Source organism: Corvus moneduloides, chromosome 3 (genome assembly GCF_009650955.1).
Source record: "Corvus moneduloides isolate bCorMon1 chromosome 3, bCorMon1.pri, whole genome shotgun sequence".
Taxonomy (NCBI): domain Eukaryota; kingdom Metazoa; phylum Chordata; class Aves; order Passeriformes; family Corvidae; genus Corvus; species Corvus moneduloides.
The window spans coordinates 67,206,927-67,230,979 of record NC_045478.1 but is presented as its reverse complement, the minus strand read 5'-3'; the positions used below and the strand labels follow the sequence as shown (position 1 = coordinate 67,230,979).

The 24,053-nt window shown below is 44.8% G+C and overlaps 1 protein-coding gene across 2 annotated transcripts; it reads left to right on the top strand.

Moving 5' to 3' along the window:
* Positions 1-2,203: 2,203 nt before the first annotated feature.
* TNFAIP3 (TNF alpha induced protein 3) lies at positions 2,204-18,223 on the top strand. 2 transcript variants are annotated; one of them, XM_032102055.1, is made up of 10 exons: positions 2,204-2,279; positions 2,485-2,708; positions 5,873-6,185; positions 10,333-10,523; positions 10,749-10,896; positions 11,089-11,259; positions 12,005-12,185; positions 13,621-14,531; positions 16,372-16,604; positions 17,257-18,223. In XM_032102055.1, the coding sequence occupies exons 3-10, from the start codon at positions 5,873-5,875 to the stop codon at positions 17,536-17,538; spliced, it is 2,430 nt and encodes an 809-aa protein (XP_031957946.1). In that variant the 5' UTR covers positions 2,204-2,279; positions 2,485-2,708; the 3' UTR covers positions 17,539-18,223. The 2 variants fall into 2 exon arrangements, with proteins under 2 accessions (XP_031957946.1, XP_031957947.1); XM_032102056.1 differs by lacking the exons at positions 2,204-2,279; positions 2,485-2,708 and adding an exon at positions 2,960-3,081.
* Positions 18,224-24,053: the final 5,830 nt, after the last annotated feature.

The following is a 24,053-nucleotide window of genomic DNA, read 5'->3' as shown; positions in this document are numbered from 1 at the left end:
GCATTATACCATAAATTATGAGATAAACTATAGGGTATAACTACAAAAAAACCCCCAGGAATCATTCAGAAAAGAGGACTGTACATTCATGCATTCTATAATTATTGATGTTCCTGATGTTTTTAATGCATATCCATATTGCCTAGGAGTTATGGTTGACAAGACAGAACTTCATTTTGTGCTGTGCAAATTCAGATCAAATGAATTCCTGCCATCCTGCTCAGACCTGTTTGATAAACATCAGCTGTAGCAATGTGCAATCAACTTTCAGTTTATCAAGGTGTAAACAGTAATTATTAACATTCAGACGTGCTTATCATTTAGAAAACAAAAAATAAGCTGTTGCCTTTTCAGGTTTTCCTGGGTCTCAGCATCTCCACCATGGCTAGGACCACTTGTGAATCTACTTGCTGCAGTTTCATAAGCAAAGCAGGGTACAAGTCAGTTCTTTTTTCCCTACTTCCTACCTTAGCTCATCATTCCTACTCCACTGTGAAACCCTCCATCACTTCAAATACTCTCTGTAAAACTCTGTGAGGTGCTGGGCTTCATATCACATGAGAGAAATGTTGTGGATAAAAACAAATATATTTTTAAGGTTTTTTTTCCTCTAACCAGATCACTTCAGTAATCTGCTACCTCAGTCCCCATGAGCGAACAGGGGAAAATGTCCAGGAGAAGGGAACTGCAAGATGCTGACAGAAACATACACTGTGTAAATCGCAGCACAGATGCTGCCCTAGTTATGCAAGGAATCACTCAGGCCCAGTTCCTTCAGATATCCAGTCCCCTGGATCTCAGACACCCCTCAGGCTATCAATCATTAAATGCAGAGCCTTCCTACCCAACTATACTTTCCAAGGCATCAGAGAGGCTGGGGGGGGGGGGGGGGGGGGGAGGGGGGGGGGGGAAGGGGGGAGAGGGAAGAAGAAAGAAAAAGAACACACAAAAATCTTTAAAAGAAAACTCTCCAAGGAGAATAGAAAAAAAAATTGGAAGGGATCATTATTTTTCCAGCCATATCCCCGACTTCTTTTTGAACAAAGGCAGAGGAGAAGGATGGCATGTTGTGCAGAGCCAGCACAGGCCTGTAAACCCTGGGAAAGATCATGTTGCCACATAACCCTGTTGTGTGACACAAGTGCATGATCTGAGCCAGCTGCTGCTGCTGGAGGTGAGGTGAAGGAGTTCAAGGCTGAACTCTTCCAAAATCCACCTGTTCTCTGAAGGAGTCAATATTTAAGACCTGATTTCGAGGTGTGCAGCAACCCCGGCTTCTCATCCTGCCCGTGGGAGGGGTGGATACTCAGGAACAGGCAGGAGGAGCTCATCATCTGGGAAGATGAAGTCTTTCAATACTGCAAGAAACTTTGTTGCACTGCTTTTCATCTCTGGGTGCCTTCAGATTGCAAGGATGTTGAGCAAAAAACTGCCCCTTTTCCAGCATAAATCCCATCCATAAATCATATTAGCTGCCCTTACATATTGGGGTTTTATTCAGTGAATTTTTTCACTGCACAGATATTAGGACATTGTTTAAAGGTATGAATGAATTGTTTACAATAATTAAATTTAATGATTCCTACAAGCTGCTAGCTGCAGTCAATAATTTACAAACATATTCAGACACTAAGATCTCCCTGACTTGATAGCTTTAGCCCACTGTTCTGCCCCTTAACTACAACAATCTTACCTCGAGCAGGGCTGGATTAAAGCACATTGACATCTCCTGCCAAAAATGCCAGCATATGGGATTATGGGATTACATATCGGCCTAACCTCTAATTAAAGAAATGAAGTCACTTGTGGTTACTTAAAATACAGAGCCAAAACTGTGGAGCACGTACAAGCTAAACGAAAAAAATAAATACTTGCTTGGTCTGAAAACCGTCGGGAAGAGCAATACTTTCCATGGGACGGGCTCCCTTCCTGTCCTGCTGGGATGCTGGGGCAGGGGTGTGGGCATCTACACCCGGGCACCTGCAGCCCGAGACCTGTGTGCCAGGGCAGGCGCTTGCCACGCGTGCCCGTGGGACTGAGGACACGGGAAGGGCTCCCGGGGCAGCCGCCTCTCACTGCCGGCCTTCAGGGGGTGCGGGGCACGGCCGGGGCCCCGCCGCTCTGCGCAGGGACACAGAGCTGTTCCCGACCCGGCCACTCGGCACCGGGCCGGCCCGTGAGCAGAGCGAAGCCTGCGGGACGGGATGGGCAACCTCCTGCCCGAGGGGAAAGGAATAAGGAAGGAAGAACTGCCATCCCGGCTCCCGAAATTCCCGTGGGTGAGTCACGGCGGGCGGGGAGGCCGCGGGGCTGCCCGGCGGCGGCGCCCCCTGGCGGCGGCAGGGCCGCGGCGGTTGTCACAGGCCGGAAAGTCCCTGCGCTCTGCCGGTGGAAATCCCCGCTGGGGTTTTTTGTGTTGTGTTTTCAGTCTCTCGCTCTCTCTTTTTTTTTTTTTTTTTTTTTTTCACCCGGGCGCTTAAACAGAAAGGGAAAAAAAAACAAGAGACTGGGCTCAGCCCTTCATTCCGCAGCGGCGGCAGCAGCAGCAGCAGCAGCAGCTCCGGCGGGGAGAGAAGGGAAGGAAGGAAGGAGCCCCGGCACGGTGGGGGTTGATGGATCCCGAGCGCGGCTGCGCCCCATCGCCCCAGCCTCGCTGCTGAGCAGGAGTCACGGCAGGATCGGCCGGAGGAGGAGCCCGCCGCGGAGAGGTGAGCGCCGCTCTGGGCAGGGCACGGCGGAGCCCCGGGCGCGTTTGCAGGAGGCCGCCTCGGGGGACCAGGCGGGTCTGGCGGCGGGGCTCGGCCGTGCCCCGTGTGCCGGCTCCGGCTGGCGCTGGCCGCCGCCGGCCGGGCGGTGACGCTGTGACCGCTGCTGCCGGCCCGGCCCGGCCCCGGGGCTCCACGGGCGCCGCGACGCGGAGGCAGAGGCAGAGCGGGCGCGGTGCGGTGCGGCCGGGCTTGCTCCGAGCGCCGGCGGCCGCGGGGAAGTCCGCCCTGGGGCTTCGGGTCCTTCTCCTGGGAAGCTGGCGGGCCGTATTGTGTCCTTTCCACCTTGCATACCCAGCCTCCAGCAGAGCAGTAGGTCAGGGAACGAAGAACGCGGAACACTTACTGTGGGTAAACCAGTCCTGTGGGATTTAAAAGACCCTCGGTCCTCATCTTCTGATTTGGTGAAGAGTAATACTATGTTTTGGGTTGTACCGAGCAAAGACCCAGGCAGAAAAAAATCTATGGGGGCTTAAAAGGTATTAAGCATATTTATTTTAGGAGTTTTAGCACTTTATGGAGAAGTTTATTAATTGCCGTTTTCTCAAATAGAGGACAGAAAATTAAAATAACTTTATGAAACCATTGGCAGATCTCAGAACATTATTCAGCTTTCCCGAGCCCAGCATCCTCAGTATTACACGTTTGGAAAGGATGCTGTCTCTAATTATTGTTTACAGCTGTTCCTTTCTGGGAATTCCTAGTCATTACTTGTCAGAACGTTAAAGTAGCATAACACACAACAAAGCACAGTAGACTGTAAAATAATAACTGTAGGTCGGTTTTCTACTTTTAAATCTCCAACTTAAATGGCTATTGAGTTCTGTTTGTTTCATCCCATTGATTTTGAAAATAAGGGTTGCTTGGCTTTTGCCTTGATTGACATTTATGACTGTAAATAGCATAGGCAGTAATTTCCACATGTGGAGGGGGAAAAATGTCTGTAGAACATAGTATCGAATAATGTTGTTTCAGTGAGTACTTCTGTAAACTCAGTACTTTTTGTTACTTAAAGCTGGAAATAACCATTTCAAGGGTCCGTGCCGGTAGTGCTTAGTCATGTGATTAGTCTTTATTTGTGTAAAAAATCCCATTGACTCAATGTTTCTACTAACATAAGTAAGGAATTCAGTATTTTGGTCATCTCAGAGCAAAGTAGAGCTGTGGTTATTATATAGATTAGTAAGGGGTTGTTTATATTTCCTTTTGAGAATCATTCATACATTTAAATACAGGATTACGTAAATAGCATGTGTTAAAACTATACTGGCGAAGAGAGTGGATGAGAAAATGTGTTATTTTCATTTTAAGGCTGTGTGCTGGTGGGGGAATGATAAGAACATGCCATCTCTATTACCTAAAGGAAAGCTTTTCCATATGTGCAAGATGTCACAGCCCTGTGCTGTAGGGTGTGTGAATGACATTGCCCTAAAGTAGAACTTTGTAGCATCGCCTGTTTCATCTGCCTCTGTTCAGGGCTTTTCAGGATGTCCACTGTACGTCTCCATCAGCTGGTTCTCAGAGAGGTTATAGAGGTCAGCTCTTGGCACCTGGAGTTTGAGGTCCCCTTTCACCCTGAGAGGGTCTTTTCCAAAGCTTTGGCTGGGCATTTGGAGGTGGATGTTGCCAATGGAAGTGTCTGGGTAAAGAGGAGTAAGGAGATGTTTCCCTGTGGGGAAGGAGGTGCTGAAGTCCTTCTGTGCAAGAGGGGTTTTCTGCCTCCATAGACCTGGGAATGCCTTCCCAGTCACTCTGTCAGACTGGAGTTCTTCTTCCTCTCCCTGTGCCTCCTGACTCCTATCTGCATGAGAAAACTTCCTAATAGTTGCATAAACAATTTTTGGTTGTTTCTTGTTTCCCTGTACTTGATGTCCGTAGATTGATACACATGTGTGGCTTGATACTTGTCCCTAGACACATAATCACAATGGTGGGTTCTCCTAATGTGACTAGCTATACTCGAAACATGTTCAGCATGCATACTTTTATTTGTCTTGATACAAACTTTGCTTTGTTTTTAAACAAAGCAGGAATGTTTGTGGACAGTGTGGAGAGCCCCTCCACATAAAAACAGGTTATTGTTGTTTGTACTGTAGTGCACGGGAGTTCTGAGGGATGTTGTGCCTACATTGGCTCTAACTAGCCACAAAGTAAGTGTGCTCTGAATAAGTATTTCATAGAGTGTAGAGGGTTTGAGGTTATGGGTTTCTTTTTATGTTCTTCCTGCTGCACCCCATGAGGCCAGAGTTACTGAAGAAAGGGATGCAGGGCAGTAAACATTACATGTCCTACTGTGGAAAGATATTGGGGGTTTTGAGCCAAGTGGAAATGCTTTTTCAGCTCTGTTGGCTTACCACTGAGTAATAGTGGCACTGCAGTCTGCACCCCCACACATGGCACAAGCACCTCTGTGCTGTAGCTCTACCACTCACAAAATACAAAGAGCCTCAAGAAAAGTAGCCTAAGTCTGTTCCTTGAGTGGCAAATTCCTCATCTACCATATCTGGCCACTGTAAGTATGGGACTGATACTAGCACAGCTTGCAATTCTTTGGGCTCTTTCTGTACTCTACTGACCATCACTTCTCAGAATGTCTGGGCTGTGGAAATCTGAATGGTCACTATCTGCTTTCTTTTGGCATGTTATCAAAGCAAGAGCTTGAAATGTGCTGAAATTCAGCAAGTGCATATGGGATTATGCTGTGCAATTATCAATTAGTTACGTTTCCAGGATAATTTTCCCTTCCCTTGATCTTGCCTTCTCTTATCTTTATTTTGATTTAAATGCGCTTTTTTTTGAATGATGATGCAGTTTCCTTACTTATGAATAAATCCTCTTTAATATCACAGTCAATTATATCAGCAAATGAGTGGGATAAGATGATCACTGCCTATATCTGAGTAATGCAGAAAAGTTAGTGAATATGAGCTTTAAACAAACATTATTTATGAAAGGCTCAGTTGGACTGCATCCACTCTGTGCTCGTTTTAGGCAAAACTGCATCCAGAATCTAGCCCCTGAAAGTGTCTTCTCAGTCTCTGCAGAAGTGATAGCACTGTGGTAGAGGGACACTAACATGGCAATAAAAGGATCCTCTTTCATTTCAGATGTCTTCTAGAAACATGGCTGGCCAACACATCCTTCCTCAAGCTTTGTATCAGAGCAATATGCTGAAGGCTATGAAGATCAGAGAGAGGACACCTGAGGATCTAGTCAAACCTCCCGGTGGAATAATTCATCACTTCAGGACTATGCACAGATATACCATAGAAATGTTCAGAATGTGCCAGTTTTGTCCACAGTTTCGGGAAACGCTTCAGAAGTCCCTGACTGACCAGGCTACCCAGACTTCACTGGAGCGCCAGAGGAAGCTCAACTGGTGCAGGGAAGTTCGGAGACTTGTTCCTTTGAAGACTAATGGTAAGTTATGAGCAGGTCTTTGCGCTCGCAGTAAAATGGGTTCTACGAATGTAGGTAACATTATTAATAGCATCTGAGTTCACATTACTGAAACAGAAGCACATGGCTTTAAAAATGTGCTGCCTTTTAATCTTAGTTTTGTAAATTAAAATTCTTTCCATGTGAGGTACTGCCCTGAGGCTGTAGCAGACCCCTGCCCATACCACAGTATGTGAATACCGTAGAAATTTCACAGATATTTTAATAATGTTGGTAAGCTGTGGCACTTCAGAGTCAAGAAAAAGGCAGGGAAACTTGATTTGGAACCCACCGCCTTCCCACGAATCTGACTGCTACGTGTTGGCAGCCTCGTCGGAAGCACCAAACATCCTTTAATGCCAGGCAAGAGGAGCCTTCAGATGCTTTGAGTGACAGGGATGCATTCCCATGTATATTAGCAGAAGCTAATATCCTTCCAGTAAGCCCTGCTGGCAGGCAGGGTTTGCTTGCTGATCCAACTTTAAGAACAGTGACGGCAATAGCACTCAGAACATGGAGCCTCTGAGAACCTGATGCTGCTGTCCCTGGGGTTAGCACCCCACACTGGGGCTGCTCCCTCATCCTCAGCTACCTGCTGGGGTTTGCCAGCTCTAACCTTCTCTCAGGGCCCACCAGTAGCCCCCATGGGTGTGACTGACACCCATCTTTGTGCAACACAAAGTTTGCAGTGCCCTTTTCTTTCAACAGTCAGTGCTGGTTTCAGGACTTGGCTTTTGGGTTACTTTGTGTGTGTATTGCATCAAGTGCTACAAAGGAAAAGGCGCAGAAGTAGCGCCAAGATTTCCTGAACGGGTTGCATTTGTCCACAGTCCTGAGCAGGAAACCTTGGCACATGACTGTAAGAGTCACCGGGCATTTCACATTCAGTGGAGGAAAGATTCGGTAATGGCTATGACTTACAGTCACGCAGCTGCAAACTTGGACCCAGGATTCCTTACAGCACAGGTTGTCCCTAACCAGGAAGAATAGACTGGGACGGTGAGGACTTCAAGAAGATGGAAAATACATATTCTTTGCTCAAGGAGCAGGTCACAGCAGTTACAGAAACACTGGGTGTGGTGGACCTGCAGCCTTGTTGAAGTCCATGTTGTGTTCTATGGTTGCTTCTTTTCATATCTGCTTCTATACTTATCTTCTTAGTCCACATTGTTCCCTTTCCAAGTTCTGCCATATTTCTCAGTCTGATTGTACACAGCTGTGTTATACAGAAGCCTTAAAAATAGGTAGATGTCACTGTGCAACCTAAAGCCTGATCCCGATGTGCGTCTGTAACTGTTGTAGAGGCATTGACCTTTTGGTGGGCTTTTTGGGCTGCCTCTGCATTGGTGTAAAATTCTCATGACTGCAGTTGGGGTGTGCACAGACGTTGCGGAATCTTGAGCTTTGGAAGGACTGGAGTTGCAGCTAGGGCAGACAGCGCTTTGCAGATGCTGGGAAGGTAACATCACTCCAAGTGTTGCATCTTAAAAACTTCACTCTAACAGATTTTCTAGAAAAATGGACAATGTGCACAATTTTTGCCTGGGGCAAAGAGTAACAGTTTTAGAATCCCCCCCTCTCTTGTCAATAGAAATCCTGCAGGGATTAAGGCTGCCTGGACAGACCCTTGTGGTGACCACGTTACATTCAGTAATACTGACCTCTTTCTTTGTCTCATGACCATCGGCAAGTGTTACAGGTGGGAGTAGCATGGACTCGGATCCCGCCTGTGAGCAGGCGCACCAGTATACGAGATGCTGAAATATTAGGGTAGATTGAGGGAAAGCAAAGCAAGGACTCGGTTTGTGGTCTCCCCATACACTGTGCCGACGAAGAACTTGGCTTCAGTTCAGTGCTTTGGGGTCATTAAGTGCATGAGTAGGAGTGTCTTTGGAAACCTGTGGGTTATGCAAAGTAGTTGCATTGAAGGACCTTTGCAGGAGAAGGAAGGTAGGTTGGACAGTAGGAGAGGATCTCTGAAAGAAGTGCAGAAGCCTGGAGAAGCCCTGTATTATTCCAGAAAGTAACTTTTTTTTTTCTCCCATGTGGCATAAAAAATATTTCTTTAAGCATTTAGCTGCTTAACCTATAGATGTGGGAGGAATATGTTAATTCTTTCAGTCAACAGTGGGCTTTCTTTAGAAAATTCTGGGGTTTTTCTGATCAAGGTTGTAGTTGTTGAAAACAGAGTAAGTATCTCCTACAGGATCTTTTGATGTACATTTTACCTAATATGTTTGTGAATCTGTGGAGTGGTGGGGTTTTCTTAATTAAAAAAGCTGTTTTGAATCACCACATATTTCTTTGCAGAAATCTGAGAATGGAGGATAGAAGGAAAGCGGTAGGAGGTACAAAAATCGAAACTGTTTGGGTTTTTTTCCTTTTTTTAAATTTAAAAATTCCAGCATCTATTGGCTGTAGAGATTTCACTTGTATAATGAATTGGCAGTCATTCCAGCTCGCCCAGCCACACCCCCTGGGAAAGTCCGAGGGAGGCTATGCTGCACCCCGCAGAACAAAAAGTACAACTGTTGCTCAATTGCTAGTCAAACGGTGTGGGGGAATTCCAAGTGCTGTGTAAGGAATTTTGGGCAGTGCTTCTCAATAAAGAACCGAAAGTGAGCTCTCAGAGAGAGAAAAAATTTAATCTTATCTTTGCTCTAGATTTTGCAAAGGGAAAATTTTAATGGGATTAATATGTCATCTTTCTTGGTCAGAAGGAAACCCAGTCAGTTTTTCTGTCGTCTTTGTTGCTCCCTGATATTTGAGCTCAAGTAAGCAGTCTGCAGAATTGAAGTAAGCTTTGCAAGACAGCATTCAGAAACCAGAAGGCAGTTGCAGGAACCTGATATCCACCAATCCCATAACAATTTATGAAGCATTGAGTAGATTTCAAATTATATCTTACTCAGGAACTGGGGTCTATTGTAGGCTTTTCTCTGCAGTTTCACAGAATAAGTAGCAAAAGTGTTCACAATGGTGTAATTGAACTCATAATGTGTGTGGCAAACTGGGTTTAATTCTTTTGTGGGAGTTCTTTGGGTGGGTTTGTTTGGGTTTTTTTTCACATGAGAAAAAATCTAGTAGCTTTACCAGGGTTGATGTCTTCTATTCCAAAAAAATTGCTGTGGTTTCTTAACATTGGGTGAATCTGTTTACCACTGTAGTAAACATCAGACTTAGTTTTGCATCTGAGGATATGACAATAATGATTCTTTATGTCTCCCTTTCAGGGGAGACATCCCCTTTTGAAGAAGATGGCTAGAGATAGAATTCGAAACCCAGATATAGATATATTTTTTGTCAAACCTTTTAATTAAGTTAGTTATCTCCTCTGATTCTCAGTTTCTCTGAAACTGAAGAATATCACAATCCTTCCTACATGGAAAGAGGAATTTTTCAATGCAAGGAGATTGCGTAAATGAAAATGGAATCACTGTCTTTCATTTACTTAGTTCTAATTTTGGATTCTGAAAAACAGCCCTCTAAGTAATACACGTAAACACCCAACACACTATCATTTCTGAGAGGAAGGCCAGAGGTGTTCCTATGATTGCTTTACATAAATCGCCTGCCACTCCCTTTCTGTCTCCTTTTTTATTACAATTCCTCCATCAAGAACAGCCAAGTGCCAAGCAGTGCTCATCAGGGGATGTGAGGCTTGGTGTTACTGTAATATTTTCTTAATGGCTTTCATTATTTCAACCCCATGCCATTTGGTGTATATTTGTATAAACACCAACGAGGGAGATTTACATCTTCTTTTGTAATTTTATGACTTCGTTGTGTTTAAGAAGCTATTTCAGCTGTGTTTGACATTTGTAGTTGACCCCAAAATTTAGTGTGTGATACCAGTCAAAGTTAAGTAAGATAGGTAAGGGGCATTGCTGAATGACAGCTTAACTTGGACTGGTACAGAGACAAAACCAGTAGGGAGGGGAGTTTTTTCTTTCTGTCTCTGAACAGAGACCATAACTCTGGTCTCCTTCTATACAACCCTTCTCTCTGAGGCTTAGAGAGAAGCGCACAGGGAATATGCATATGTGCAGTGTAATTCTATGTCCCACAGGTTTGTGGTGTTTTATTTAAGTAGCCATTTGAAAATAATGCACTCTTTCTTTTGTTGCAGGTGATGGAAATTGCCTTATGCATGCAGCATCGCAGTACATGTGGGGCATTGAAGATATCGACCTTGTCTTGAGAAAAACATTGTTTAGTGCTCTCAGGGAGATTGACACACGGAACTTCAAGCTCCGCTGGCAGCGGGAGGCTGTTAAATCCCAGGAGTTTGTAGAAACGGGACTCCATTATGACACCCGGGTAAGGCAGCCTGAGGGAATGGTGCTGTTTTCTGAGTGCTCACCAGTGTTGCCTTGCTGATTCTGTTTGCTTTTGGGCTTCACGGATTCCATCATTAATGGAGAGCAGAAATAGTCTTCCTTTGGAGGAAATGGGAAAATGCAGTTATTTGAGCACTGCTGTACTGCAGCTGATTCCTGACCTCCATGTCTTTGAACCATTGGTGACAACTGTTTCTTTCCTCAGAACTGGGAGGAGGAGTGGGAATACCTCATTGAAATGACCTCCCCAGAAATATCTGGGGCTCGAAACAGGCTTCCTTATAATGCACTGGAAGAAATCCACATCTTCATCCTTGCTAACATCCTCAGAAGGCCCGTCATTGTCCTTGCAGGTGAGTTGCCTGGCTGGTCATCCCACTGCGTTACTCTTGTGCTGTGTTAGTAGTCTTAGTCAACAACTGTTGTTTTCAGGTAGATGCATTTCAGAACACAGTGTTTTCAGCAATTATTCTAAAACCCCCAGCATATGTTTTCTCTTGCCTGTAGCACATATTATTTGTGTTTTCTTTTTCTTTTTTATGCAGACAAAGTGGTTAGAAGCTTAGAGTCAGGTTCCAGTTTTGCTCCTTTGAATGTTGGTGGTGTTTACTTGCCTCTCCTGTGGCCAGCTGAAGAATGCTACAGATACCCAATTGTGCTTGGCTATGACAACATGCATTTTACACCACTGGTGACTCTAAAGGACAGCGGGCCAGGTATTTTTCAAGTACCTTGTTTGGTATTTATGTTCCTTCTTCAAAACCATTGTGCTGATAAAGCATTTAAAATATAATCTGGTTTAGATTTCCATTTATAAAGTTAAATAAATGTAAAAGATGAATTTGAAATACATTCTTAAAATGTGAGCAGAAACAGCTTTGTCTGTGGATCTGAATAGAAACTAAATGTTACCTTCAAGGTATTGATGGAAAGTAGAGTGCAACTCACCTGCTTGCAGGCTGGAATTAGTCAAAGGGTAGCCTCTGCTTTATTGTGTTCTGGCCTCCTTTCCAGATCACATCATAAGAGAAGAAGCTTTGAAGGATGCAGTCTCACAGCAGGGTACCACTGCCTGGCAGGAATAACAAAATATATGCTTTACCATTTTTAATGCATCACTTCTGAGTGGCCAGCAGTTCTCTAGTTTCAGGTTACAGCATCATCCCACAGAAAGGCATAACAAACAAAGATCCACAGTGCTGCTCACATGGAGAAGATAGTTGCTATGGGGACATTAAAACTACTGTGGCATGGAGCTAACTTTGTGATGTAGGTGTGTCTGCGACCTCCCCCATGGTACCATATAGAAACTGCCCAGCTGTTCTCCTCTCTCTCAAAAATTTAGTGGTGATATCTCCACGTGTTGCATTTTATGGTTATTCCTGACTAGTTGGTTATGTGTGTGTGTGTGTATATATATGTGTGCATGTGTATGTGTTAATCCATCTTGTTTCTCCACAGAAATCCGGGCTGTCCCTCTGGTCACCAGTGAACAAGGCAGATTTGAGGATTTGAATGTGCACTTTCTGACAGATGCAGAAGAGAGGGAGAAAGAGCAGCTGCTAAAAGACTACTTGATAGTGATGGAAATTCCAGTGCAAGGCTGGGATCATGGTACAACTCATCTAATTAATGCTGCAAAGTGAGTGTCATTCCTGTTTCCTCAAAGTTATATTTTTTACCAAAGTGGGACAAGCTGGGCAGCCCAGTGTCTTCTTTTGGTCTTTCCTTCCTTTGAGGTGACCCATGTGTTTACTACCTGAAATATGAAACATTGGCATTACCATTGATATGTTTTGAAATAGTATGAGCTGAGGCCTGTCTCAAATTTAAAGGCAAAAATGTGGTCAGACTTAGCGAACTGAAACTAGCATTTTAAAAGAAAAAATCCATTTGGTCAGTTTCACTGACTTTTGGATTACACAGGAGGGTGGTTGAAAAGTAGTTAAATGCAGGAACTAGTTAGCCCAAGCTCTTGTGCTTTGTGTAAGGGCACATTGCATAATGGGCAGTTGTAGTTTTGACTGCCCTGGGGAAAGTACTTGGCAGTATGGTCTTAGCACAGATGCCTCAACACCCTAGGCTGTTCCGTGTGGCAGTAGGCAGGAAGCTGTGGCCAGTGAAGGAACCAGTGTCTCTGCTCATCCCCCTGATGGTTGAGCATCAGTAACACACAGGGAGCAGCTGGCAAGACACATCAGCTTCTCATATTTAATGGACACTGGCAGCGATGTCCAGCCAGTCCCCTCACAACTGAGGGAGGAAAGTAACTCCCTGTATCCTCAGTCTTTGATTCCACTACCACATGGAAAGGAATCTTTATGCTGTTGACTGGTTCTGGTTTAGGGGCCTTGAAAATTGAAGTCCTCCTACCAAAAGGATACACGCACACATAAAGGGTAGCACTTGAGCTTCCCTAGTCCCACTGCCTGGATGTGTTCCGGAGTATTACCAGAAATGTTAGCTCCTCATCTTTTCCCTGCAGCTGGAGGCAGAGTAAGGATGGTGTGATGGATGGTAGCATTGCACGCACCACACTGAAACCCCCCACTTTGTTTGAAGAATTCTGCTGGTAGATACAGACACAGCAGGGCAGAAGCAGGAGCAGATTTTGTGATAAACTGTATCATGGAATGCTGAGCCCACTGTAGGAAGGGCTTGTTCTTAGTATGGACTAGTGAAGAAAAGCATCTTCTACTCTAACCTCTCTTCAGTTCAACACTGGTCCTCAGAGAAATTCACCATTTGGGGGACTTTCTGCTTCTGAGAGGTTACCCATATTCTTTGTGCAAACAGCTCTTAGACAGAAAACCCTCACCTAGCAAAGCCTTTTAAGAATACTTCTGTTTAGCATTGTTTCGGGACATTTATTTCAGATGTGAAAGTCTCCATCACTGAACACCTGCTTTTAAAATTATTTCCATTTACAGCAACAGTGTAACATCCCAGATCTTCTGTCTGAGTAATATGGATGTGCACTAAATCTACATTTCCTTCCCACATTGCTTGTATTTGCTTCCACCCCCACCATCTGGTCTTTTCAACCACTGATGCAATCTTCCTTTTTTGGCTGTCAGGTTAGATGAAGGCAACCTACCCAAAGAAATAAACCTCGTGGAAGATTACTTTCAGCTGGTACAGCATGAGTACAAGAAGTGGCAGGAGAATGCTGAACCCGCTAGAAGAGAGATGTGTTCCAGGAATAGACAGGAACTGTCACTTTCCCAGCTCTCGCTCTTACAGATGAAATGTGAAACGCCGAATTGCCCTTTCTACATGTCTGTGAACACCCAGCCCTACTGCCACGAATGCTTTGAGCAGAGGTCCCAAGCAAACAAAGGAAGAAAGCAGACCTCCAAAGCAGCACCTGAGAAGCTGAAGGCACCTGGGTCAGGCTTGCCCCGTGGGGATATTTGTGAACCTGGGGGATGGACATCTGAAGGACCTGTAACAGAGCCTCGCTCTGCACCTCCAACCGCTCCGAGCCTTTTCCTGTACAGTGAAACCACAGCCATGAAGTGCAGGACCCCAGACTGCCCCTTTACATTGAATGTGCAACACAATGGGCTGTGTGAACGCTGCTACAACTCCAGACAGCTTGGTCCCTGCAACAACTTGGATGACCAGAGACACTTAGACTATGCCACATGCAAAATGTGCTGTCAGAAGGCCAAGAGGACCTTCAATGGTATATGCAGCACTTGCTTCAAAAGGTCTACAGAGCAGTCCCCAAATGACAGTCCCGCTTTCCTGCCCACCTGCCACCAGAGATCAACATCAGACCCGTCCCAGATCTCACAGATCCTCCACCAGCACTCCTGTTATCAGGCTCCCAACAGCCATGGCAAGGAGCCCCCACAACCAGCACAGCCTCCTGAGGAGAACAGGGGAGGCAACCTCTGTAGGAAACCTGGTTGCAAGTTTTTTGGGACATCACAAAATGAGGGTTTTTGCACGCTGTGTTTCTTTGAGTACCGGGAAAACCATGGTAAGTAGAGATAGAGTGAGCTTTGACAGACTTTGGCTGCAGATCAACCTCCTTGAACTGTGAAATTCTGTGTGCACTGGCTGATACAAAGGCAGGGGGTGATGAAAACAGTGTGAGGAGAAGGTGATTTTCTGTCTGTTGTTATCCTATTATTATGGTTTAACAACAGCCAGCAACCAAACCCCACACACTCACTCTCCCACCAGCAGGCTCAAGTAGAGAATCAGAAGAGTTAAAGCTGGAGAACTCATGGGTTGAGATAAAGAGAGTTTAATAGGAAAAGCAAAAACTGCACATGCAAGCAAAGCCAAACAAAGAATTAATTCACTGCTTGCCATGGGCAGGCAGGTGTTCAGGCTGTGTTTCCTCCTGGCCTCCCATGCACCCCTGCCAGCGGGGCACTATGAAAAGCAGAAAAGGCCTTGGCTCTGTGTAAGCCCTGCTCAGCAATAACAAAAACATCTCGATATTATCACCCTGTGCTCAGCACAAATCCAAAACAGAGCCCCATACCAGCCACTGTGAAGAAAATTAACTCTACCCCAGCCAAAACCATGAAGGAGCACATGGCAGCAGTGTGAGAAATCTGTGAAATCTCTCGTAAAACTTCCTTTCAGCTTTGATGGAAGCAAAACTAACTCAAAAGGGGGTGGGTTTTGATACCTCCCCAGCATCCACTGCAATTATGGTTTGGTATGAATTTTCTTCACAGCTAGACAAGTTGTAGAGGTCAGTGAAGGAAATGCTGTAAATGTATGGAAGGTACTGAAAACCCATTATGTTAGCAAGGCGTTTAAGAACCTTTGAAGAATTTGAAGATCCGTATCTGTTCTGGATGTAACAGGTATAATGCTCTGGAATAACCACTGTAGTTGCCTTGATAAGCAGAGCAAGTAGCAGTTGACTGTGGATAATTAGCTGATATTTTGGAGTAATTTAGGCCTGTATTGTTATACTCTGCCTTGAAATCTTCCTTGGTAATACCATGCATGTGCATGCACATGTGTTTAAAGACTGACCTTCAAAAAGGCAATAATCTGTGAATAAATCACAGCATGAAATCTTCATCTTTCATGCTGCTGCCCTCTTTCACAGGTAAAGAGCCCTTAGGTATAGAGCCTGAAAGGCATAAGTAAGAGAGAATTATTACTTATCTCTTCAGACTGTTTTATTGCTGGTAAATTTGCCGATACAAGTAAAGAAACATGGAATAGGTTGGGTTGGAAGGGACCTTTAAAGATCATCTAATTCAACCCCTCTGCCATTGGCAGGGACATCTTTCACAACAATGAGCTTTCCACATGAATTCAGATTAGGGAACTTCTATGCCAGCTTGCAAGAACTTATTTTCCAGCATTGCTCACAATGAAATTTTTTTTCCTTCTGATTGTGGAATATATAAGATTGCTTCATGAGACTAAAAAGTATAATTCACTTTTTCCTATTAAGATCTGTACCACTTCAATAATCTGATGTGACTGAAATGGGGGAGGCTGAAATGGGTAGGTCACAGATGACAGTCAAAATGAAGTCAAAGATGAAATTTTTCTCAATTTCAGTGAGATCCAGGTTTCCCACTTAGGGCAAGTTTTTCCCAAATCATCTGTTTCAACAACTTCTTATATGAAAGTCAGGCTGCATTAGCACCCTTATTTACATAACATGAAGAATGATGTACCAAGTGGGGGGTGTCTCAGAGATGTCAAAAACCCACGCTTGAGGCTAGTTGATCTTTTTAATTTATTTTCATTTTTAAGGTGGGGAACTTTTTATAGTTGCTGTGGGCCATCAAATCTCTTGGGCACATTCGAACTCCTCCTGTTCATGCTTTGCATTACAGACAGTGTTCTGCTACGCCAGCAGAGGAGATCTCAGAGGAAGTCTTCGGCAGCAGACGAGACAGGGAGCTCCGCTGCCGGCTTCCGTAACACTGTGTCCTGCCAGCGGCGCGACTGCGGCACCCTGGGCAGCACAATGCTCGAGGGGTACTGCCAGAACTGCTTCATTATAGCCCAGAACCAGCGATTCCAAGAAGCCAGAAGGACAGAACAGCAGCTGGTGAGACAGCCAGAAGTAAGTGTGAACTTCTCAAAATCTTCCTCTTGTTTAGCGCTGCATGTTTTTCTCTTGTGTGAGCAACTTGGGATGCATACTAGAAAATCCTCGACTGCATCCTAGCTATCATGGAAAGACAACCATAGAGCATGATTTTTTCTGCTGCAATTGAGCAGTGCTCCTAAAAAGTCATTCTCACTTTAGGGTTGTCAGTGGCCGTGCTCAGTTTTACCTCAGCTGGGATTTTGCCAGCAATTTTAGTGGAAGCAATTGGACCTACAATTGGGTTGTTTTGTTGATTGGGGAGGATTTTCATTCTTACCCTTAGAGCTGTGCAACTGCATCATGGGGTTCAAGTTGAATTTTTGATTGAGTCCATTACAGACTGTCTTTGTTCCAGATGGAGGTATTTTATGTGGTTTGTTTTGGTCCTTTTAGAATTGAGGGTTGCCAAAGATAAAAAACCCAACATTTTTTCCTAAGAAATGACAGAATTTGTGGTTTTCTTTGGTAAAACTCGACTTGGCTCTTGGCATTGCACTTCGTAGAAGCGCCTGCAAGCAATCCCCAAGTGATTACCTATACAAACCATGAGTAGAGTAAAAAGGGAATGAAAAGCCATTTGTGCTGCCAGCACAGTGACTGACAATGTGTTTTATTATTTTTCAAGAGAACAGGGCAGCACAGAGATGTGCAGCGAGCAGCACTGAGTACCCAGAAGAGACAATGTGGTGTGGCTTCGTGTAGAAACAACCTGGCCTGCAGAAGTGATGACCTGTGCCCGGAGTGCCGGCGCCTCAGTCAGCTCCCACCGTCGGGGAGTGCCAGGGAGCCAGCGGCACAGGAGCCTCCAAAGCAGCGCTGCCGAGCCCCTGCCTGTGATCACTATGGCAATGCCAAGTGCAACGGCTACTGCAATGAATGCTACCAGTTCAAACAGATCTATGGCTAGTAGGGAACAAGAAAGCGATGCCAGCTACTTCCTTCACTGAAATGGTGCTATGTCCAAAACACTTAACAGTCCTGGGAGTGGGAGAGCGGGGGGAAACATAAGCTGTCTGCTCAGATCATGTTTATTCCCAAGAATGGGAATAAATTTCTACTTCCTCTAAACACTGCCATACAAGGACTGCTGAGAAGGTCACATTGCCTTCTGCACAGAGCTCTCATTCATGACTAAGGTCTTACAATGCCATATTTAATTCTTGGACTTCCCAGGAGGGAAGTATGAAGCATTTGAATCCAAAGAACTTCCCAATTCTGCCTCTTTCTCAATACCTCCCCTCTCCCAGGCAAGGACCCATGCCTACTGTCGGAGGTGCTGGACCTTTTTGTGTCTGCATACATCAGTCAGGGGCAAGTCCTTCCTGAATGGGATTACCCAGGACAGACTGATGCAACTTCCAGCTGACATCCAAAGAAACATGGTTTGGGTTGCCCGTGTCCTTGCTGTTCTTACAGAGCTCGCCAGGGCGGGAGCTCCCGCAGGCATTTAGGGTGATAGCAGCAAGCGGTCTGTGTTTGCAGAGCCCTCAGCAAACCACAGCCAGAAACAAGACCAGCACTGGTCTGCTCCTTTAACAAGCTTAACCTAATCAGCATTTAGAACCTTTCCCAAATCCCGAGACAGCTGGAAAGACAGAAGTTACAGAAGAAATGCATATGATGGCAAAAATGCATCCTGCCATTCCCCACTTCTGTGGAAGGAATTATCTCCAACAGACAAAGAAAAACCCCAAATCCCTTTGTGTTCAGTTCTGAAACAAGAGTGACTCTTCCCTCTCTTGCACTGCAACTGTCAAGAGGAGTATGTGTGTGCTGTTCATATCCTCCCTCCCATTTCTGTCACGCTCTCTGTCATTCTTAATGTGATTCTGTTATCATGCAAACAGCTTGGAGCTCAGTAACATGAGTTCCTCAGGGTTGAGATTTTACTCCTGGAGTTTATGCTTCCACTTCTCAATCTGCAATTTTTCTTTAGGAACCTCAGCTTTACCACTGTGCCTGGTACCTGCTTCTCTCTTCTCCTTTCACACCTTTTAAGTTTTTAGCACCTGTTTTGCTGCTATGATTTTGGATACCTCTTCTAACTTGCTTCTCAAGTTTAGAATCTTTTTCTAGTTACTAAAAAAACCAGTTTCTAAAAAGAAAAAAAATTAAGTAACTCATGACTTATTTCTGTTAAATTTTATATATTTTGTGAACCTTAATGTGAACGTATGTTTTATTAAAATATTTATATTATTTGAAACAATGCAATTTGAAATTTGCACAGCTAGTTTTTTTTTTAACATATATTTACCCTAGTGTTGGAAGTTACAAACTTAAATGTATAATTGAAAAACTTTCTGTGGTATAAAGAAATAAATTATTGAAGGACTGAATTTGTTATTTTTATATCTGCGCAAGAGAGCACGGTTGAGGATGGGACACCCCCTGAAGGAAGCCTTCCTGTTCAGCAGTACCATTCAGCATGTTACTGACTGCTCCTTGGTGCAGATGATGTAGCCAAGTGCCTGGAAGAGGTGATAACTTGCTGTGAGTGGGTGTTCTCTCAGGAAGAGCTCTTGGCTCTGTTGAAGGACCTGGGTGTGAGGAGCTGGCTCCTGTGGGTGCAGACTATTTTCATCCCAGGAAGAATGAGTGTGGGAGAGTATGCATGGTGCAGGAGCAGACTGCAACGAAACCTAACCTACACTGACTTGATTTAGCTTTCTTTGTTCATCCATCCCTTATTTCAGGAATTCCCAGTGAGTGGTGCTTGAGTGCTACCCTGGGAGGTGGTGATGGCAGCACATGATCCCAACCTCCACCCAGCTGTGTGTGCAGCCCCAAAGGCACAGGCCAGGCCTACAACCTTCCCTCTGTCAGGGACAGCAGGGAAGCCTTGGCATCAGAGTTGCTCAGTAGCTCGTGAAGAGCAAGTTGCCAGCTGCTGTTCGAAGAACTACATGAAAGCAGTGTTTTCTTCTTATCCCAAGCTCAGCCTAACCAAGCCTCACTGCCAGAGGATTTCTGCACTGTAACTCCTGTACTGGCACTCGGGTGTTTCAGACCTCTGCCTAGACAGGCATACATACAAACACTTGCCATACTGTACGCTATCATGGCTTTTCGGTGTTGCTCATGACATGAAAGAAAAATATGAATCAAGGCTGCAAACATCCCTGTGCAGTCGAGGACCCTTTCCCAAGAGGCTGTCCTCTCAGCTCAGTTGCTGTCTGTCCTGGTTAACTCTTTAATCCATAGCCCAGCTCCCTTTGCACTCACAGAGCTTCCCTCTCCTTTCAGAGCGTACAACCTAGAAGTCAGCCTACTCCCCCCAGAGCAGAGCCTGCTGGACCTATCAACGCCATCTCTACAGCACATTCCTCTTATACAAAATCTGACTCTGTTGACCAGTACCCACCTTCTCCCTTCTTTACAACTCATGCAACTCACATGCCCCTGCGATTCATTGAACTTTGCACCAGGCAGACACCTCAGTGGTGAAAGAGCAGGGAAAGATAGGAAGGGATGTCTGCAGCCGGGCAGCAGGAAATGGAGGCAGCTCATGGCATCCACTCTCAGCAGCCACCAGTCCCTGCTCACTGAAAAGAACCTCCATCATGACACCCTGAGTGTCAAGAGGCTGATTTACTCCATTTGCTGTTAATTGCAACTTCTGCAGAGAGGAAGGATTTCAGATCGAATGCCCCACATCCCACTGATTTTTCTCTGCTCTTTTCTGGGCCCATTACTCATAACCCTTGTGTCACATGAGGCTGGTCTCATTCTGAAGCTCCGATGTAAATGAGTGCCCAGCCTGTCTCTTGTGAGTTGCTTGTGTGGGAACATTAAAGCTAGTGGGGCCTTTCTTTTTTTTTTTTAAATACTCTGGTATTTCCCTTATGTCCTTAGGGGATTTTGACCCTCTTGATGCTTTCTGCTCTTTGCCCAGACAACTCTTCAAGTTCATATATTTTTTCCTTCCTGTTCTGCAAGAGAGAACTTTTATTTGGAGTGTCCCTTTTTGTGACCACTTCACTTAGAAAAGAAGGCTCTTTTCTAAGACACATATCTTCGATAGCCAGAGTTTTTTTTCTTAGCAGAAAGGCAAAACTAGTAGAGAATCATACAATTGTTAAGACTGGAAAAAATCTCCAAGATCACTGACTTCCACTGTTAACCTAACACTTGATGTGCTCACCACTAAACCATATCCCCAGGTGCCACATCCAAACCTTTTCTGAACACTTCCAGGGATGGGGACTCAAACATTTTCCTGGGCAGCCTGTTCCAATGCCTGATAATCATTTCAGTGAGGGAATTTTTCCTATTACCTAATCTAAAACTCGCCTGGTGCAATTTGAGGCCATTTCCTCTTGTCCTGTCACTTTCACCTGGGAGAAGAGACTGATTCTCACCTGGATACAACCTCCTTTCATGTGGTTGTAGAGCGTGATAAGGTCTCTCCTGAACCTCCTTTTCTCCAGGCTAAACAATCCCAATATGAAACAAATGGCTTAATGACTACTTGTATTGTACTGGAATTCCTTGTAATATAGTGCAGGAAGGGATTGCTGTGCAGGCTTACACATTCATTTTATTTGGGGAAGGGATACCTTTAGATGAATATAAGGTGATCTGAATATTATCTATGTTTCTGGATTTCTCAGGGATATAACTACTCAATTCATAGATAACATGATACAGAGAAGAAGAAAGCACTTAGTACATTTTCAGTGTAGGGAGTACATAGATTTATCTTTTGGTATTTCAGTGCTCTGCCTGGCAAGTCTTTGGCATGATCTGAAATACTAGGCCACTTAACAGGTTTGGGATCACAAAACAGCATGTACTGTGTTAGATCAAAACATGTAACACTGAGCTACTGACCTAATTGCGTATCCTGGGAGCCTTAGGCGGGACTCAGTATGGTCAGCAGTTTGCTGGTAAAGCAACAACGGAGGGTCCCTGCTGTTACAGCCTCAGGTGCGGGCTGTGACGTTATTTCTGCATTAACACAGAAGGGAAAGGCAGCATATTGATGGCCTGTGAGCCATTTGCCCATCTTTTCCTCCTGCACTTGTTCAGCCCCATCCCCACCCCTCACAGCACTCGCCCTCACTCAGCAGAGTGGAAGAAAAGAGTTACCTGGAGACAGAGGGAGCCTGCAGCCTGCAGTGCTGCTTCTTCACTGCAGACAAACCCACAGGGGAACTATCCTTCTCCAAGGCAGTAGCTGAAAAATGGTTATTGAAGTAAGGATGTCTGGTTTGATGAGCCTTTTGTGAATTGCTTGCCGTGCAACTTGGTGTACAGATTCCAGCTGACCCACTGATGGCCTGGAGCAAGTAGCAATGCAATAAATGGAAATGAAAAACGTTGGGCTGAATGATTGTAAATGTAGGAGTGGCTTCATGTCTACTTTTTATGTGCTTGATTGAATCACAAGTGATAGCCGTTTTGCCAGCTTTCATCCTGATGTCCCTGCAGTTGCTACAGACTGTCGTAATCTATACACCCCATTCCTCAAAGGTATCTGAAGTCACATAAACCATACTTATCTGGCAGCTATGGCCTTTACACTGACAGTGATAGGCATAGGAGAAAGAGCAGTTCAGTGATTAGGATAAACACACAGAAACAGGCCCCCATCATGAGACCAAAGCTTTTGGGATATGCTAAGGTGTCTTTCCCACCTGGGACTGGGATATTGGACTCTAAGTTCCTCTTCTGAACAGGCACGGCAGGGACTTCTGAGCAGCTATGTCAAGAGGGAAGTCAACCTAGTGAACAAAAATTATGAACTTACCTGCTCATCTCTAGCTGTGTTTAGGAGACAATGAGTAAGCAGGGATATCTGGTAGAACCAAGACCTGGCAGTTCATATGTCCAGGTTGATGCTTTGTTTGAGAGTCTTGCTGAGACTCTGGCAGCAGTAAGGCCTCTGCAGTGTGGGAACTGGGACACAGACTCACCACAGATACCCTCAGTAACTGGAGATTTTACTGACAGAGGGGATGAAGGACTTCTGGGGCTGAAGGCAGTATTTGAGAAGATTCATGGAGACTTCACTAGTGTTTAGATGTTGAATATGTGGTTTGGGTATAAATCTCAAAAACAATCATTCTGAGCATAATTTTGTGCACATGAGTTCATCATGCACATTTGTTCAGGTGACAGGCACAGGGGAGCACTGGCTTCATAATTTTGTCCTGCATACTTGAATAGGAGACTATAGTGTAATACATATATCACTGAAATAGAAAACCACAACACAGAACAGTTATAATTTCAGATCACATTGAACTGCAAAGGCACCTTAAAATCTGGAGTTAAAAGTACATTGGAGTGCTCCATTTGTCAGGTCCCACATCTGACATGCAGAAAAGCAAACCTGTCACTGATGGGAGTGGATTCAATGGACTAAACTAAACTTGTTCAGTCATTCCTGTGCTGATCCTTTCTCCCACATCAGTGATAAATACTCATAGTATCAACCCTTGCCTGGTTCAGAATCATTATCCTAGCTGCATAGTAAGAAAGACAAGTGGTTTAATTGAGCTGCTATTTCATTAACTCCCCTTTCCTTGACCATCCATGGTAATTTGGAGAAGGCTGCCTCCAGCTCTCAGGTGGGTTATTCATCTACATGTTCAATGCAGTAGGACACCCTTATATGTGCCTCACAGCCCAGTCCTGCACCTACACAAATGTTACCACTTCTCAAGCTATGGTCAAGCCAGCTCAACGAGTCTGTCCAGGTTCCAGCAGCTGCCTGCTGCTGATGTCTGGTCAGAGCCATGGCTGTCCACCCACTGCCTCCCAGGCAGCCCAGCACCCTTGCCAAGAGCTCTTGCAGCCCTTTTCCACCAAACAGCTGCTGTAGATAACCTGGTCAGCCCCATGTGATTACACCTCCATTTGTCAAGGTGAACGTCAATTGAAAAAAAGCCTCTGTGTATGTATACGTGTATCATACTAAAAAAACCCCAATTGTACCATCCATCAAAGAGAAATCTGTAATAGGAACAGGTAATTTTGCTTGGGAGTTTTATGATGATTTCTTTTTGTACTAATCTTAATTTTCAAAAAAATTCCCTCTGTCTAATATTGAAAGACAGTCTACGGCATGCTATCCAGACTGCCCCCTCCTGCAGCCTCACTAAAGTGGATGTTATGAACGCAAACTCTCCTCCCTCCCACCACCCCAATCTCTGACAGCAATGATTCTTTTTGTTATTGGTTTGGCTGGTTTTTTTCCCCACAATTTTTTTTTTTCTGGGTTAAGCTGTAGTACACATAAGTGGTGTTGGGCAGGAATTGAGATTTCCCCTGGTGAATTACCGGGCAAGGGGGATCTTAGGTTTTGTTCTCTGTTTGTGGCTCATTGTCAAGGGATTCATATGAGCTCATAGAAATGCATATCATGAGTTAGTCCAGTTCCCAGCCAGTACTGTTTTTTAAAAGAGCCACTACTGG